This window comes from Perca flavescens, chromosome 8, assembly GCF_004354835.1.
Source record: "Perca flavescens isolate YP-PL-M2 chromosome 8, PFLA_1.0, whole genome shotgun sequence".
NCBI classification, from domain to species: domain Eukaryota; kingdom Metazoa; phylum Chordata; class Actinopteri; order Perciformes; family Percidae; genus Perca; species Perca flavescens.
Window position 1 is genome coordinate 34,168,280 of NC_041338.1, and position 19,547 is coordinate 34,187,826.

Consider the following 19,547-nt stretch of genomic DNA (forward strand, 5'->3'; position numbering starts at 1 on the left):
GTGTCCTGTCAGTTTCCTGAAATTAATAAAAGAATAAAATGAAAATAACATTGCTAACCCCTGTCCCCGTCCCCACCCTCTGCAGCAACAGTACCACTCCAAAATCGATGTTCTGATTGACGAGGCGTTCAAAGACATGATTTCCTCCCTCGTCACAAAGGTAAATGCCTTTTTAGCCAATCAAATCCTCTCACTTCACTGGCTGTTTACACTCAGAATTTCTCTATTGTTTGGCTCTTAATTTAGGGCGAGTGGGGTCAAACCGTACTCTTTTTAGTAGGCTTACACATCTTGTTATTTACTCATTATTTAACTCTTTGGATTAGATTTTTACTAACTCTTGATAGAAATTATGATGGATTTTTTTACACTTTTTCTGATTTTATTTTATTTGTTGTCTTTTTCTTTTTTTCAGTGGGTTTGACATATTCATTTATGTGTACTTTAGTTTTTAGTCATTTTTTTTATTATTTGTCTTTACTTTATTATTATAATTTTTCATTATTTATTTTTTTCATTATGGTTGGCTAAACTTTCCTCTTAGATTTAGGATGATTGAATGACGGGTCGCTTGACTCCAGACAATAGAAGCTTTTTATATATATATATATATATATATATATATATATATATAGAAAGCTTGAAAAACTTTCTGACTGCACTGGCACATTCATTTTCACATTTTCTTTAAGAAAAAGAAATATATTTACAGACAAATGTGATTTTTTTGCAGGATTGAAAGTTTCTAAAAACTGCAAATGAAGGAAACTGAAGAAGTACATTGTTTTTGTGACCCCCGTCTGCAGTTTGCCGCAGTTTTAGACGGCGTCCTCTCCAAACTCTCGAGATACGATGAAGGGACATTCTTCTCTTCAATCCTCTCTTTCACAGTGAGTAGCCTTCTTTTTGTCCCGGGAAACCGAGAGCACCGAGCTGTTTCTTTCACCGCTCGCTCAGGCAACCTGTTGTTCGCTGGAAACCAGATCTTCCCTTCGTTATCATTCTCCTTCTTTATCTTCTTCTTCTCGCCCTCCCTCCCCCTCTTTCCCCCCCTCAAAGGTGAAAACCGCTGCCAAATATGTGGAAGTCCCTGTGAGTCCGTCGATCTGCCTGCTGTTTGTTATTCACCCTGTCCGTCACAGTCGGTGTTCATATTTGTGTTTCCATCATCCGCATTCAGACCGTCGAAACGTCGGCTGGAAATGCAAAGCGGCTGCTCTTTGCATTCAGCCTCGCTCATGTGCTTGTTGGATTTTTTTGTGCGTGTACTTTTGTCATCATACCATGTTAAACGTGTGAAAGATAAAGAGTTTATTTTTTATTTTTTTTTTATTCCATCTGCAGCTCATGAGCCAAAGATCACACAACAAGCCTAATTAATTGCACTCTTGTCCTTAGAGATGTGTCGCTTTGTGGGCGGTGGCGTTTGGGTGTCGAGCGGTTAATGAACGGCGGCGATGTGGCAAAGATCAGAGGCTGCGGCGGGCCGAGCGAGAAAGAGGAGGAGGAGGAGGAGGAGGTGACGTGTAGAACACAGGAGTTTAAAGTGTGGAGGGGATGAGGCGTTAACGCTTTGGCGACATTCGAGGTGTGAAGGCGAGAGAGGTTTAATCTCCAGAATTAGAGCTCACAAAGATAAAGGTGACCCCTCGTTTTCTAAAGTGATTTACAGCTCTAAATTAACAAAGTACAATTCCTCTGTGATTTGTGTTTTTGCACATATTACTTTGTCCATCTCTTTGATATGAATTCTGGCAGTTTCATCCATCCACTGGGATTAAATATATTTAAAATCCGTTTTCCCAAAGCTTTCAGGCTTCGATCCAAACGGCACGAAACAGAATACATAAAAAGGAAAGTGTATTATTTCTCCTGTCCTACTCAAAGTATTTAAAATGAAATGTTTAACGACTGTAATAAAATACATTTCCTCTTGAATGACAAAACAGGTTGCTTTTGATGCTCTCAGTGCTCAACGTCTACCAATGGGGGCAGTTTCTTTTTTTTCTTTTTTAAATGTAATATAAGTATTACTTAATGGGCAGATGTCACACTCAGCGCTGGGCTCACCCAGTCTCATCTTCACCTGCCTTCTTTTACCAGAATAAGATATATCAATCAAAAAGTCAAATTTGACAACACAAGGGTTAAGATGTCTCCCATTGAGAAAGATGTGGCAGTAAAACAGTATGGAGCGGTTTATGGAAATGTCAATGTCTCCATCCATCATGAATTACAGTAGATGTAGGCTACTTGGAATCCGCCATTTGGAGAGACAAATGATGGAGGATCTTTCGATAAAGATCATCCTCCTGAACAATCTGTCCCCCTCACTTCAGAAATTACGGCTACGCCCCTGGATGGATGGATGGATGGATGGATGGATGGATGGATGGATGGATGGATGGATGGGTAACACTTCCAACTTTCATCCACAAGGCCAGATTTTACGTCCTGTCACAGAACTAACATTCTGTTATGTTTTAGTTTTTCTCCGTAACCACAAGCTTTCAGTGCCCTAAAAGGAAATAATTTGATGTTTTTGGAATTATCTCTTTTTTTATAGCCGAGAGTTAGATGAGAAGATTGTGTCGTGGATTTGAATAGTAAATATTTTCAGGCGATTATTTCACATTTTCGCGTCACTTCTTCATCACGCCCCCGGTGTGTAACGGCCTTAACACTGCACATTCTTTATATTTTTCCCCTCAGCATGTTCTCTATGGACTGATTTCAGGATGTGGAGTGATAACCCTAACCCTAACCCTCATCACTGCAGATAATAGTTTGCTTTTTGAATAGTTTTTGCTGTCAAACACAACATTGCTTTTTATTCGACATCCATTAATTTACATTTTGTCTCATATAGACATTCAGAAATATAAAAATAATAAAAATGTTGACTCTGATTATTATATTTTTGTCAAGGATGCCAAAACTGGGAAAACATTAGGACGTCTTATAACCACGCACATATTGAGTCTATACATGCTATATTTCTTTTGTTTTACTCACATTTTGTTGTTTTAAAAGGCCAAAACTAACGCAGAAGTCCTTGGAGAAGTAGTTCAGTCACCTTATTTGTATTTCAGTTTGCATATAAATGAATGCCAATTAGAGTTCTGCGATCCTTGAAGCAGACTTGGGTATTTTGTATGGAAAGATAAAATGAAATAAGCATAATTAAGTAATTCAAGGGCACAAGTAATGGTTTATATGTACTTGATTAAGACTACAGAATAAGTATATTAAATGCCAAAATAGTACCTTGTGTAGAATGATTTCTGCATTGTGCGTTTTGTATTTTACGAGTTGCATTTGCTGAAACACAGACGTGAGAACATCCGACACTCAGTCATTAACAGCTGAGAGATAAAGAGCAGCCCGACAATCTCACCCGACCTCCTTAATCCCCTTCCCCGCCGCGGTACATCCCACCTATCCCATCATGCTCTCTGCTTCCCGTCCAGACTTCCTCCTCCCCTGAAATTATAATGTAACCGCTACCTTGGCCTTTTTGGTCCTTTGTGTGGAGGGAACCTGACGCAGGTAAGCTTCTTGTCCAGGTGGGATGACGAGGGGGGGGCGGGGCCTCTGAGGAGAACATGAAGCTTTCGCCCTCGAGTGTTTACATTTTCTTTCTCTTATTTTAGATGGAAATACTTTTTATCACATTTTTACATTTATCTGACAACTGCAACCAGTTTATACTAAAATGTTTTACATTCAACATGAGATATTGACTTTTGTCAACTTATTAGTTATTGCGCCAGAACAAGACTTTCTGTCTTTCTTTCTTGTTTGCCTTTCCATCTTCAACGAATATAAAAGGATGATTACCTGACTATTAGTGGTGGGAATCACCAGAGGCCTCACGATATCATTGCGATACTTGTGTCACGATACGATATCATCACGTTTCTTATGTCACGATATGATATCACAGCACTTATGTCACGATGCGATATCGTCACGGTACTTATGTTGCAATATGGTATCATCACGGTACTTATGTCACGATACAATATCATCACGGTACTTATGTCACGGGGCTTGTGTCTCGATGCGATATCATCACAATACTTATGTCACGATATGATATTATTGCGATTTTAAACATCACCGTCATATCAGCGTCCAAACTGCCCCCGCCGTGCTGAACTCGAGAAGCATGAAACCCGTTTTAAAAGAGTCCCAGTCGGCCCTAACTGATGTCCTCCCAGACAAACCTGGATCAAACATGTAATATTTTCTCTACTTTAATTTAACCCTTGTGTTGTCTTCCCATCGACCATGCAGCAATTTCTTTCTGCGTGTTGACGCCTGCCCAGCCAAGGCTCCGGTGACTGACAGCCACACATGCTCCGATCAAACATATGCAACGCTGGCAAAGCAGGAACACAAACACCGGGGGAGTGATCATCATCACTGGCTCTTCACCATGTTCTTCAACACAGTTCTGCAGGAAAGCATATTCAAAACGTATTAACTAACTCTTGCCAGGGGCGTTCTGAAGGGCTGTGGATCATAATATTCCCGGTTTGAGTCTGCATGGGGACTTTTGTATACTAAAGGCAAAAAAGGCCGCCAAAAAGCAATTGTTGTTAAATCTGAAAACTTAACTTGCCGTTCCAAAAGATTATAGAAAGATAACTTGTCTTCTTTTGCTGTTGCACCATACACTGTCAAACTGTAGGAAACGATTGATTGAACAACATTCAATTCATCTGCACTTTAGTAGCTGTTAAACTTAATGTTAATTTGAGCAAAATGTGATTGTCAGACATTTAGCATGTGATGCATTCACATGATACATAGACGTGTGAGATATTTCACATGTGAAAATAATTTGAAATCACACAGGGCACATGTGCTTTTCAACATTTTACTAATTAAACTATTTAAATAATGATATTTTACCAGGGGTGAGGTTTTATACAAGTTTATAAATGTCATGTTTCTTTATGTCAGTAAACTATTTGTAATAACAAACGCATTTAAAAAGCAGGGCCTTAAAGAATATTGACTACGAAATGAAACCCTGCGTACAGATTTTAAATGATTGACTAGTTCAATTAATAAATCAACCGGAAATTCATCCAGAATCGTCCACAAATACAACATTACAACATCATCTGGTTCCTGTTTCTCAAATATGCTTTTCTTAATTTGATCTGATAAAATATTCAGTATTAGAGATGGTTTTAAGACTGTTGGTCGGATAGAAAAGGCAGTATGACTGCTGATGGATGCTGTCAGTAAATGAAGTCCATCATTAGTTGCAGCTGAAGCCTTTATTGATGTATTAGCAGTTAACAAACACTGGCCAGGGTTCAACGTTAGGTGTTTTTTTTTTCACTTGTCCGGTTGGGCAAGTGAAAACTAATTCTACTCGGCCAAAGTCTATTATTTTTTTTTTTTCGGAAAAAAGCTTAACAAAAAAGCACATCAAAAGCATCACAAAAAAACATAAAAAGTGTTGAAAAAAGGTGTTGGGAAATAACATTGATAAACGTAATTAAAAAAAATAAAAAATTGTCTCAAAAGCATTTACAAAAAAAACATCCAAAGAGTCAAGCGCAAACTCAATTCTTGATTGGCCAATGGCACATTCAAATCAAATCATTGAACAAGAATTCTCCGACGGGGGCAAGAGAACAATAACATAATTTATGATACAATGACGCCCGAACGGGCAAATGGGTTGTTCTATTTACTTGCCCGACGTTGCGTTTTACTTGCCCCGGGCCATCGGGAAACTATTATTGAACTCTGCTGGCAGTGGATGGACCGTAACTTGATTTGTTCTCCCCTGTACTTTAGCATCATAAACAGTGTTATTTTGGATTATAGAGGGACTTTTTGCTGTGACGTGCCAACACACACATTTGTACACACGCAACGTGCACCTGGTAGAAATGAAATGAATCCAGGGCAGGAAACGAGGACGGTAGCAGCGTGTAATTACCTGGCATTTCACCGCCTTCCTCCCCCCTCCTCCGCTAACTGCTCATTATCAACGGGCCTCTCTTCTCTTCTTCCCCCCTCTCTACCCCTCCCTCTGTATCCGGACAAATACACCGCTTAATTTTACACTCTCCATTTTTTTGTTGTCAAATGTTGAACAACCAGGCGGCCATTATCCCGGCGCGGAGGGGATTACTGGTGTTTGGCTACAAGTGAAGAAACAGTGGAGGAGACAAAACAGACCGAGGGCCGAGCGTGACAAGAGTGCTGAGCTGCTTGTATGTGAGGTTTTTTTTTTTCCTTTCTTTCCTCCCGTGTTAACGCCTTAATCTCGGTGGCTGGAACTGTGCCGGCGTCTCCGATCTGTCATGCTGCTTTGTCACCTCGTCAGAACAAGAGAAAAGAAAGGTAAATGATTGAGACTAAGCCTTGAGGGCATGGAAGGGGGGGAATTGATGTCTCAAGTGACAACACTGGCAGTAATATGTTGCCAATGGCACACACACACACACACACACACAATCCACAATGTTGTAGAACAGATTTTTCTCTCGCTTTGACCATGTCCACACTCAGATCAGATCCGTTTTTAAAAGTTGATCTTCCTCACTCTGTTTTGCTCCTCCATCCTCCCTGCAGTTGTTTGAAAGTGTTGGATTAGGTTGAAGTCAAGGCTCTGTGCAGGTCAGTCAAGTTCTTCCACACTAAACTGGGAAAATCATTTATTTATTGGCCTGGCTTTTGTGAAGTGCATCAAAGTTGGAACGCCGTAGAATTAATATTTTCCCAAACCAGACCAGAAGATTATGATTTCCTCTAAATTTGAACTTATAGGCCCAAACCAAAAAAATCAAATAAAATATGACCAGAATGATAGAACATTCAAATTCAATTTCCTACATTTCAGTTACATGTCAGAATTATTGTACTGTATGTTCCCAAATCCCAAACCATAGTCTTAAGTAAACAAATATCAGTTAAAAACGGTTGTATGCCTTTAAAACGCTTAACGTTTGAATTACAGCTTTGTATCTTTCTTAACTTGATCAAAATAATGACGCTGTATCGCTGGCTGGTTAAATGCCAACCTTTAAAAGCTTCCAGCGCTTTGAGGAGCCAAACAAAACAGCAGCCATCTATGTTTGTATCTACTTGGTAGCTTGAATTCACAGAGGTAAGGAAAAGGTAGTTTCCAACTCGGGAATTTGCACTTGGCAATAGTCACGTAAAGCAGCATACCGGCAGAGTAACCAGTAAGCCATGTGGGCTTACCAACGGTCACGCTAGGTGACCTGACAGGAACGCTGTATGTAGCCTGGTCCACCGCTTTACACAGCTCCCGCTTTGGAGTTAAACTCATTGACGGATGATGGACTTTTTACTGGATTTGTGGGGATAATTATGAGCCTCTGACAAAGCTCATTGGAAAATGAGAATCTAGCCTCTTTATGCAGCTGCATGTCAATGCAACAAACCGCAGTTCTGAGTATGAGGTCTTCTTGGACTCTCTGGTAGGGTCCTAGGAGGACTTTTCTTGCATACTTTGTAACCCTCTGGGATGATTGGGCAAATCTGCCCTGCCCTGCAAACACCATGGTCAGTCCAGGCCAGAACAGGCTAGGTGAAGGATGCTTTTCAGGCTTGTTTGGTCCAGGGGGACCCAAAACCTGGGAGGAGGGCGAAAAGTTAATGGAGCCAGAAGTTGTAAACATTGGGAGGTCCGGGGCAACGCTTCCCCGGACCGATTTGTTTCCCATCTACGGCAGCTACTCTATTTCTCAAGACACTTGAGATAAAAGAATGCCTAAAAATCTGTAGCCTACATCATTTGGAAGAAAAAAAAACAAGGATAGTATCCAAGTAAAAAAATCATCCTGTAGAGTCTGCATCCTATTTTGTTTCTACATGTAATTGGTCTCTAAACTGTCTTCATTGTGAAACCAGAACACAACAAATGTTGAGGACGACTAATTGTCACTCCTGCCACCTAAAGAGAGGCAAAAAGTATCTGCTAATACTATTCAAACAGCATTACTAATCTTGAAACCTATTTGTGTTATACTATGCTGGAGTGAATGGCAACATTTCCCCGGTAGCAGTACTTTAGCTCCATTGATTTGCCGATCCAGTCAGGTAAGCCAAGGGTATATGACCTATTTGGAAACAAATTGTCCGCCCTCATCGCTCAATAATCTTGACAACTGTGGGATCGTCAGCATCCCACTTCAGACGTCCATCCTCTAGAAATGCTCGGTGTGGACGGAAAACTCCTGACATTCAAACTCAGTCTTGAAATGGATCTGCATTGAATGTGGACATGACCTGGAAGTGTCTGCTGGAACCAATCAGGGACAACGTGACAAGTGCTGTAACTCACCCAGTGAGACACAACGTGAGGCTCATTCTCGTCAAGATTTCTGAGCGTCATTCGACAGTCATCCTCGATCTGCCAGACTTTCACTCCAGAGGATTATGGGGATTCTGACAGGCCTGTCAATCACTGGGCCTGACCCCGCCTCTCTCTGGTTGAACATGACCACACTCACACCACCCCTCCTTTCCCTACACACACACACACACACACATGATCCCCTTGCAGCCAAGTGACCCCACTTTAATAAATTGGTGTCTGCCGGTTTTCTTGTCGAGCGGTCTGCCTGAATTACAGCTGATCGCCTCTGACTGATCTCAGTCTGTCACTTGCTGTTCAAGGCCTCTGAAACAGCTGCTGGGACAGTTTCTATCACAAAACATTTGACAGAGCGGTGCCACTATCTTCTGGTTCATGTTATCGGGAGCGCAGAACCCAACAAAAGCACGGAAATCTTTTACATTGGAGAATCTGCAACCAGAGAACGGTTGGAGTTTTTACTTAAAAATGACTTTAACAATTATTTGATCATCATAATATCCTATCAGTCAACTAATTGGTGAATCAAGTTATTATTTCACCTCTACTGTATTTGGTGTCTGTGTGGTGGGTGGTTGTTTTCACACAGATGGAAGGGTGCACCAATTGCATGCACCGTCGCAGACATTGGCAAATGACAAAATGTATGTCAAGCTTAGACCCTTGCAGACAGAAGTACAATTTGTGTTTATGAGTACATAGAAGATCACAAACTGCCCTGAGACAGTCATCTCCATCACAAGATGTCCCTTCTGTCGTGGTAAGACGCCGTTGAGAGCGGGAGCTGTCTGTGAATTGCCTAGTCTATACCCACGACGTTCCACTTCCGGGATTGCTCCGGTTCTGCCGGAAATTCCGCCGGATGTCACTCTTTTGGATGTCTGTTACCTTCCACTTTCTTTGTGTTTTGATTTTAAACTCCGGTTGATTCACGAAGATCATGGTTAACTGCACCTCAGATCTCTGCAGAATCGGAGTTTTCTGCCGCACGACTAAAACAACGTTTGAACGTACACACACGTTCCACCAAAACAAGTTCCTTCCCGAGGCTATTTTGCAGCGGCTCTGCTTGGCGCTTAGCACCGCCCAAGACGATTGGGATTGGTTTAAAGAAATGCCAATAAACCAGAGCACGTTTTTCTCCCATCCCAGAATGCTGTGTGGACTAGCCCAGACCCTCCTCCGCAGGGCTGTGGAGGATGGTTTGGCAATGCAAGACCAGTGAACTGCCTGGCTGCCTCTTTGATTGTCAGACCAAAAAACTAAATTGAGTCACTTGATTCTGTTGGGGACCCTGGGCGATGTTTGTCAAGATCTGCTTTCTTTTTTTGCCTCCAAACATCAGCACGTGACAGTTTGTGTTTATCTTGTGTTTTCTTTGATACGCAAAAAAGGTTACAAACCCAAATTCAGTCTCCCAACCTGCCTTTTGCCTTTAAGTGAAGCCAAAGGGTTTTTCTGGATTTCTTGAGGCTCCATTTCTTTTGTTTTTCCACGGGGGACCTGACGTGCCATGCTCAGCAGCGCTGTAGCAGAACAACAACCCCCCCGGGGGCCGCCGCACACCGGCTCAGAGAAAACGAGTGTGAAAGATGTCAAAGCAATTACAATAAGCATTACAGTTGTAATCTCCCATGACAACAGGGAGTGTGAACGAGCAGGGCTCTACCCACTTCTCCTGCCTCTGGCCTCTCCCAGCCCAACAATCCGCCGTTTCCACCGCAGTTAATGTTTCCTCCACAAGCTTCTTCTTACCCCCCAACACGGAGAAGGTAGTTTATTTTTCTTCTTTTTCACCCAGGAAGCAGCAGGTGATGCTGAACCTGTGTTGTTGGAGTGTAAACCAGTAATTTAGTTTGGTAGGTGTTGGTTCGAGGAAATGCATTTAATAAATCTTTGCCACATAAGTATACGTACCTTACCGGTCAAACGTTTTAGAGGGTTTTTAATCAACAACAGTGTTTTCGCGGGGTCTAAAAAAAAAGTCTAAAATTTCATAATCCAAATTTTAGGCCTTAAAAAGTCTTAAGTTCCCTGAAGTATTGTGTTCTAGGTCTAAAATAATTTGAAACAGGTCTTAATTTTCCTACGTCCATGTAACGCTACCTCTAATGCTCTTTTTTTTCCTCTCTCTGTGGTGTTGTAGTTCTTTCGCTAGTCCAAATTTAATTTTGCTGTATTATAACTACAAATGAGACCAACAGCAGCCAATCAGCTTTTGTGTTATTGGCGCGAGTCTCTTTCGGACTGTACCACAGACTTAACACAGATTTTATGCTTTGGGGAAGTGCAAATTTAGCGATATTTGTCTTGAAAAAACATTTACATTTACATATTACATTTAAATGGTCTTAAAAGGTCTTCAATTCGACTTGGTGAAACCTGCAGAAACTGAACAAAAAAATGGAGTTCCTGTCTGAATTGTTTGCATTAACTTTCAAGGAAAGCTGTAAATAAACCAATTTCTTTAACCCTGAATAATGCCTATTTTCTATGAAATTTTTATTATTTTTCCATTTTTGGTGACCTAAACTTTTTTTTTATACTTTGGGCAGTTTACCGCTTACCTTTGGCTTTGTACCATTTAAGGTTATTCACTGGACATGAATCAGTCGTGTTATTTGGTTTTCAGAATTTGTTTCAAATGTGTTCCCTCAATTTCTATATTATACGTTTTTATTGTGAAATTAGTGCTTAAACTGTATGCTCGAAACAAACTAGTTTGTACAGTGTATCATCTCTCATCTGAAGGCAAAAGTGTTTTGCTAAAACCTGAAGTATATTTAACATATCTCAGTCCATCAACAAAATCAACCGTTATTAAATTCAGATAATCCATAGCCAGAGTGTGGAGGAGACCAAGGCGGTGAAGGTGATAGTGCTCAGGCAACAGTTAAGTACATCGTGGGAACAGTCCTTTCAATTGTCATTTGTAATCGGGGGCACTGAGACACATTACATGTCATTAAGCTGATGCTTTTATCCAAAGCGACTTCCAATTAAGTGCTTTCAACCTTGAATGTGCAAACTCCAGACAACAAGTAATAGATAGATAGATAGATAGATAGATAGATAGATACATACTTCTTTTTATCCCGAGGGAAATTGTAGGCATCCGGTAGCTTAGACCAGGGGCGTAGGAATGAGTTTAACATTGGGGGGGGACACATATCGGAAACCTGACAAATGGTTTGAACAGAAATATGTCATAAATTAACTACACTGCAAAACATTCACCAACCTACTTTATTCTACTAAAAAGATTCATTTGTAAAGATAAAGGAAAACACATTTTGAATGGCAGTAATTAACTGATACATATCAAATCAATTCTTTAATTGCAGGCCTAATCATCCAGTTTTGTAGATTAATAAATAGCACATTGATCCAAACTTTTCTGAATACATTTTCTTTTCTTAGTTGTATTTTAAGCCTCAATGAACAGACACAGATACACGCAAAGGTTAAGTTGAAAGGCAAAAACAGCATCAAGAATGTTAACATCGGGCAAGAAAATGGGTCAGGGGTGAAAAAGCTGAGAAGGATATTACCCCTCTGGGGGGGTCTGGGGGCATGCTCCCCCGGAAGAAAATTTTAAATATTCCATATTTTAAAGCATCAATCTGATGCATTTTTTGCCAATCAACACTGTAATATTTCAATATGCACTCATTAAAGTTAATTTGACTGGCAAAACAGTTAAAATCCTTCTGACATTACACAATAATAGAAGTCTAAAAACTAAAAAGTTTTGGATACATTTTTACTTCTTCCAACCATATGTTAAATAAAGAGTCAATGTGGATTTACATAATTGCAATAATATCATAATCCTACAATGAATCATTGTGAAAACTAAACTTTACTACTTTGGCCAGGTCATTATCAAAAAAGAGAATTAGTAAATTCATGATTTATTTATTTACATTTATTAAAAACGTGGCATTGTTTATCTTTTCATATAGCTAGACATCTAGACTCTGGGACAAGGCCGTTATGTTTAAATACCTGCCATGCTGACTCCAAACAGACAGCTTTGTCAAGGAAGTTTGGGCTTCAGATCAGATGTTCAACAAACTAAAATCACCTCACACTTCATATAACACCTACCTGCAGCTCTGCAGTGCTGGCTCTCCCTGCATCACCCTCACCAGTGTCACCACTGTTAGTTTCCAGCTGAACTTCATCTGATCTCTAATATGAAAGCAGTGGAGATGAATAAGGTATAGAAAAATACTGACGGGAATGTCAAGAACAAGTGAAAACCCACACAGACAGACGAACTCCTTTCTAAATGTGGTAGATGTGTAACTTTACTCGTTTTCAAGTTCCATGGGTAAAGTTAATAGAAAACTCATGTTCTTTTACAATCATCTTAAATACTGTTGTTAGTGTCAAATTGCTGCCAACGTTGGCTAAGTAACGTTACGTTAATAGTAACAACGTTTACCTAGCAAGAGTGTACTAGTTAGCTAGATGTTGAATCATAACATCAGCTTTACATCAACAAGTCTAACGTTGGTTAGACAGAAAATATAATTATCCTCCTGGATAAAATTATTACCAACTCACATTTCCTTTCTTTCTTTTCTTCCCCATGAGAAAGAAATCACTTAAACTGAGCTGCTGCTGTCTTTTCATCTTAACTTCTGAGTACCTGTCGCCACTGCCAGCTGCAGACTCCGCTTCCCAAACAGTCTGCCGTTGAGGGGGCGGACCGGTGGCAAGATGCTGTATTGCGCTTTCAAAATAAAAGCATGCAAGTTAAAGATTTCAAAATAAAGTATTTGTCTCATCCGCGGTATAATTTTTGGGTGGGACAAATGCGACTGTCTCCAATATTAGAGGGGACACGTCCCCCCCGTCCCCCCCCCGGTTCCTACGCCCTTGGCTTAGACAACCATAACCAGTGTTGGGGAGTAACGGAATACATGTAACGGCGTTACGTATTCAGAATACAAATAATGAGTAGGCCTAACTGTATTCCGTTACAGTTACAATTTAAATAGTTGGTATTTAGAATATAGTTACATTGTTGAAATCAATGGATTACCTGACGATACTTCTCTGTTTCAGTAGTTTATTCACTCTGAATAAAAGCCAACTCTATCGCATTTTCCAGAAGCCCCAATATGAAATCAAAAAAATTAGCTCCGTGATCAGTCACAATGGAGTTGGAACCGGCACGACAGAGCCAGGGCAGCAATAAGTTTCTATCTTGGAAATTCAAACAGCATTTCACATTAAAGAACGAATAGGGAGAATGAAATATAAATGTGCCGTGCAGCCTCTGCTTGCCAGCAACCAACCTCCTTTCAGCGTCCAAATTACTCCACCTCCAACCTGAAGAAGCATCTTAAAGTAAGTTATTTTTTTTAATTAGCCAAGGGTAGTCGTCTGCTGTAGTTTTATACGGTGGCCGACAGGGGCAAACACCCTGCAACTTCAGAAAACACATGCAAATAGACAAAACACAAGCAAATTAAGAAAACAACTTCATACATTTGACAACACATGTGCAGCATTCAGCAAACGCGCTGCAAATACACACAACACAACCAAATATACAAACGCGCTGCAATTTAAAAAACGAAAAAAGAAAAGCAAACCCCGAAAAAAGAAAAGCAAACCCCGAAAAAAGAAGCGATGCAAAAAGAAAATCAACTTCATTAATTTGACAACACATGCGCAGCATTCAGCAAACGCGATGCACATACACACAACACAACCAAATACATAAACGTGATGCGATTAAAAAACGATGCAAAAAGAAAAGCACACAAACCCCGAAAACAAATGCAACAAAACAACGCTGCATCCAGATTCCACAACGGAAGTTCCAGACCTCTAGAGGGAACAGCTAATCAGCTGGATTTATGACCCCTTTTCTGCCTTTTTATTAGAGTATGGCCGGTTGCACGGTTACATTAGAGTCGAGAGGGCCGGCCGGTTGCACGGTTACATTAGAGTCGAGAGGGCCGGCAGGTTGCACGGTTACATTAGAGTCGAGAGGGCCGGCCGGTTGCACGGTTACATTAGAGTCGAGAGGGCCGGCCGTTGCACGGTTACATTAGAGTCGAGAGGGCCGGCGGTTGCACGGTTACATTAGAGTCGAGAGGGCCGCCGGTTGCACGGTTACATTAGAGTCGAGAGGGCCGGGTTGCACGGTTACATTAGAGTCGAGAGGGCCGCAGGTTGCACGGTTACATTAGAGTCGAGGGGCCGCCGTTGCACGGTTACATTAGAGTCGAGAGGGCCGGCCGGTTGCACGGTTACATTAGAGTCGAGCGGCCGGCCGGTTGCACGGTTACATTAGAGTCGAGAGGGCCGGCAGGTTGCACGGTTACATTAGAGTCGAGAGGGCCGGTAGGTTGCACGGTTACATTAGAGTCGAGAGGGCCGGTAGGTTGCACGGTTACATTAGAGTCGAGAGGGCCGCAGGTTGCACGGTTACATTAGAGTCGAGAGGGCCGGCAGGTTGCACGGTTACATTAGAGTCGAGAGGGCCGGCAGGTTGCACGGTTACATTAGAGTTTCCAGAGGGCCGGGCAGGTTGCACGGTTACATTAGAGTCGAGAGGGCCGGCAGGTTGCACGGTTACATTAGAGTCGAGAGGGCCGGCAGGTTGCACGGTTACATTAGAGTCGAGAGGGCCGGCCGGTTGCACGGTTACATTAGAGTCGAGAGGGCCGGCAGGTTGCACGGTTACATTAGAGTCGAGAGGGCCGGCCGGTTGCACGGTTACATTAGAGTCGAGAGGCCGGCAGGTTGCACGGTTACATTAGAGTCGAGAGGGCCGGTAGGTTGCACGGTTACATTAGTCGAGAGGGCCGGTAGGTTGCACGGTTACATTAGAGTCGAGAGGGCCGGTAGGTTGCACGGTTACATTAGTCGAGAGGGCCGGCCGGTTGCACGGTTACATTAGAGTCGAGAGGGCCGGCCGGTTGCACGGTTACATTAGCCGGCAAGTTCCTGATTGATTCTAGCACCACCACTCCAGTCCAGTTGAGGCGCTAATGAGCTAGATTACAACACACACAGTAGCAGAAGAATACCAGCTACACAACGGCCAACCATTGACGGCACGAATGAAGTAAAATTAAAAAACAGGACTGAGTCGGTTCATTGACGTATGGCTCTCGATTCTCCCGGCTCAGTGACACGAGTCGGGTTAATTAACCGGCTCTTCGGTCAGTTCGTCAACACTAAGCAGCACTGAGCAGGCAGGTAGACAGGTATGCGGGTCGGTGTAGGTAGGAGAGACAGCGGAACGCGACGGGAGAAAGACGCCGCTGAGTTGGCCTGGCCCTGGGCAAGCCAGCCTTCTTTGAGAATTAGGCCGTGGCTTGGTAGCCACGGCCGAGAGACGTGCGTCGCTGCGACGTGTATTTACATTTTGAAATGCGTGAAAAAGCCTCGGAATCTGAACTGAAAACAACGTTTACAAGCAAACGCATTTACAAAAAATAATGCCCATAACAGGTTCGAATATTAAGGGCTGGCTAATATTCGTTCGAATATCTTTTTTTTTTAAATATTCAAATGATATTCAAATAACGAAGTTCGGAGTCAAAGCCCTAGTACACATTCAGCCAGTTGGAATGAAAAGAACACACCATAATATGCCTGTTTAGTAAGCTGGATGTGATGGTCGGATTCCTACACTAGTAAAGTAGTAAAGTAATCCTGAAGTAATCCAAGTATTCAGAATACGTTACTCAGATTGAGTAACGTAACGGAATACGTTACAAATTACATTTGTGGGCATGTTTTCTGTATTCTGTAACGAAATACGTTTTGAAAGTATCCTTCCCAACACTGACCATAACACAACAAACACAAACACACATATACGTATCTCACATACATAAAAATCACTCAGAAAATTAAAGAGTTCATCACTAGTTAGTTAAAGGTGCTAAGATAGTAGTCTGTAATGGTGGTAGTGCAAAAGAGAACAGTGCAGGGATTGAAAAGTGCAATAGCTTATTATTAAATATTAACTATGACTATGAAAAGACAAGAATGTAAACTAATATAATTAGAATTGCTTGACATTAAGTGCAAGTACATTAGCATAAGCAAAACTACAAAGAGCCATATGAAACTGCAGCTTTAAGAATATTTATGTATATATATTTTTTTTATCCGAGGTGTAGTTGGAAGAGATGTGTTTTTAGCCTTCGGCAGAAGATGCGTAGGCTTTCGGCCGTCCTGATGTCGATGGGGAGCTCCTTCCACCATTTAGGAGCCAGGACAGCAAACTGATCTTGGCTGATGCAGAGCGGAGTGGGCGGGTTGGGGTATAGGGTTTGATCCATGTCCTGGATGTAAGCTGGGCCTGATCCTTTCGTGGCCCTGTATGTAAGTACTAGTGTCTTGAAGCGGATGCAGGTAGAAATTTGTAACCAGACACCAGACTTCAGACAAACAAAAACTGTTAAGAAACAGTCCTTTTGAACTAAAATGAAAATAAGACCAAGAATAAGTCCAAAAAACATGAACATGAACTGCGAAAGTAAATGAGAGAAAATGAAATGCGAGATTAGATTTCCCCAGTAATTGTGATTGCAGGTCAGCGGAGCCACAGTAAGACTCTGAAGACATGTTTTGTTCTTTTCAGAATTTAATCAATACTGTGCGCAAAACTAAATAGACTACATGTACAGATTTGACCAAAACACAGAGCTGTTTTAGTGGCCTTGAAATACAGTAAAAGTCCAACAGAAACTAAATAACTTACTGTGACTTGATTGCTTCCTACGGCGCTTTTGTTTGTTTGTGTATTACAGCAACACTACACACCTGAGTGTGTTGCAGATAAGAATGTAAGTTTTTGTTAAAAGTTCTTTCAAGTATGGCAAGAAATTGATAAATCACCCTCAGGCTTTAAGGGTAGGTTTTTGCTTTTATTTAGTCTATATCAACGTTTTATTTCCGGGATTGCTCCGGTGCCGCTGGAAATTCTGCCGGATGTCCTTCTTTTCGGCCGGATGTCCGTCACCTTCCTCTTTCTTTGTGTTGGCGTTCTAACCTCTAGTGGATTTGTGAGGACTACGGTTAACTGCTCTTCAGATCTCTGCAGGGTAAATCCAGACAGCTAGCTAGACTATCTGTCCAATCTGAGTTTTCTGTTGCACGACTAAAACTACTTTTGAACGTACACATGTTCCACCAAAACAAGTTCCTTCCCGAGGCTATTTTGCAGAGGCACCGTTATTGTGTCTGACATTTAGCACCGCCCAAGACTATTGTGATTGGTTTAAAGAAATGCCAATAAACCAGAGCACCGTTTTTCTCCCATCCTGGAATGCTGTGTGGACTAGCCAGACCCTCTTTCGTAGCGCTGTGGAGGAAGGTCTGGCAATGTGAGACTAACTTTTATTCTATCTAAATATAATTGCACATTAAAAGAGTTGTTGCTCACATTACTTAAGAGTCTAACTGGAAATTCACATCAGAATCGAGACATCAGCGGTTTTTAATATTACACTAAAAGCACCCATCCGTTCTCCTTCATGTTATATAATTATGTGTTTTTGTTTCTGTATTGTTTGTTTATTTCGTATTAATGTTTAAATGTGTTTCTGTGTATGCACCAAACCAGAGCAAATTCCTAGTAAGTGCTACTTACCTGGCAATAAATATTTTCTGATTTATGTCGTCTCTGTCCTCAGATGCAGCTGTCTTGTCTGCAGCAGGCTGAGGAAGATGAGACATGTACTTGACAAAAATAGTTTTACAGTAGACTCCACGAGGAGGAAGAAAACTGCATTGTTGTTAGAGATTCATTCATTCATTCAAAACACTAACACAAAGAATGGTGCTGGGGGAGTGCGCCTCGTAGCCGAATGTTTGAGCACATATCACATACTGTAATTGCAAAAGTCCCTGGTTTGATGCCAGCCGTAGGACCATTGTAGCATGTCATACCCCCCTTTCTCTCGCTGTTTTTAGTCTCTTTCTTTCAGATGAAAGAGTAGAGGTAGATGAAGACAATAAAATGCAGAAAAGAATAGTGCTCGCGTGGATTGCTTTTTAATTCCCCCTACAAAACTCTGATTGGTTGATTGATTGTGATGTGGGCAGCAAAAGACCCTGGTTGTGGACTGCCGTTTTTAAGCCTCGAGTTTGGCAATTTGGCCGTTGCCATCTTGGTTTTTTGAAACCAAACGTGACGATTTTTGAACGAGAGGAAGGATCTGGGGAGAATAACGTGGCCAAGCCGGTGTTGTTTATGGTTGCAATGGCGCTAAGCTAAACGCTAAAGAGGGGAAAGTTGCAGATTTTTATCCGGCTGAAGCGAGTCATCCGGCAGAGTTTTACTGGCAGGTAAACGCGGACCTTCAGATACTGGCGCCTGCATGTATACTGCGTGTATACTGTCATCTGCATGTACAGCAGAACACAGAATATTGCCAAAGTTAAGTTAACAGCTAGAGCTAGCTAGCTTGATTGGTAAGGTGCTACTGAACGCTGAACAAGACATTTTTAGGCGACCAAAACGTTCCAATTAACTTTGATGAATTGGAAACACACAGTGAGAGGTTCAACGTTTAAGATGAAAACATGTACAACACCCAAAAACAAGTTGAGGTATATTTTAATGTCCACAGTGCCACGGTTAGCATTGCTAAGCCTCTGTCCTGATTGAAAGGTTGGCTTGTAGCCACGCTCCTAAAGCATCCCCTGCTTTATCGTCTATTTTAAAATAAATGGGACCATAATTTACTAAATGAACATCATGCTGTGTTGAAGAAAACTTGAAACTAGCGATTGAGACCACAAACTCATTATGAAAATGTTTATTGAGTTAATTGTTGATAGTTGATATAAAATAAAGTGAGAAGTAGGCTCATTTTCTCATAGACTTCTAGACTTCTAGACTTTTCGCAGCCAGTGGAGTCGTCCCCTGCTGGATGTTAGACAGAATGCAGCTTTAAGGCAATTCCACATTGACCCAGAAGCTTCGTTCATTATTTTTTACAATCAATGGTCATTACATGTGATATCAGCTCATGAACAGCCAGGATGAAGTGAGACGTGCAACATGAATACCAGCCCTGTTCACATTTTCAACACCAGGCTCCACAGACTGGTTGTTGTGAATGTCTGACATTGTTCTTAATATTCAGCCTCCACCTTCTTGGTCTCAGGTCTGTGTTTGTCC

General features: G+C 41.5%; 1 protein-coding gene across 5 annotated transcripts in view; it reads left to right on the plus strand.

Annotated features, from left to right (window-relative positions):
- The window catches only part of cadps2 (Ca++-dependent secretion activator 2), a 245,374-nt gene that overhangs the window by 212,625 nt on the left and 13,202 nt on the right, over positions 1-19,547 (plus strand). For 4 of the 5 annotated variants that reach the window (XM_028586486.1, XM_028586488.1, XM_028586485.1 and 1 more), the window contains 2 exons: positions 86-160; positions 807-890. In XM_028586486.1, coding sequence (XP_028442287.1) covers positions 86-160; positions 807-890 — 159 coding nt within the window. Of the gene's footprint in view, positions 1-85; positions 161-806; positions 891-1,059; positions 1,093-19,547 lie in introns of all 5 variants that reach the window. The other variant, XM_028586489.1, reaches the window with a different exon arrangement.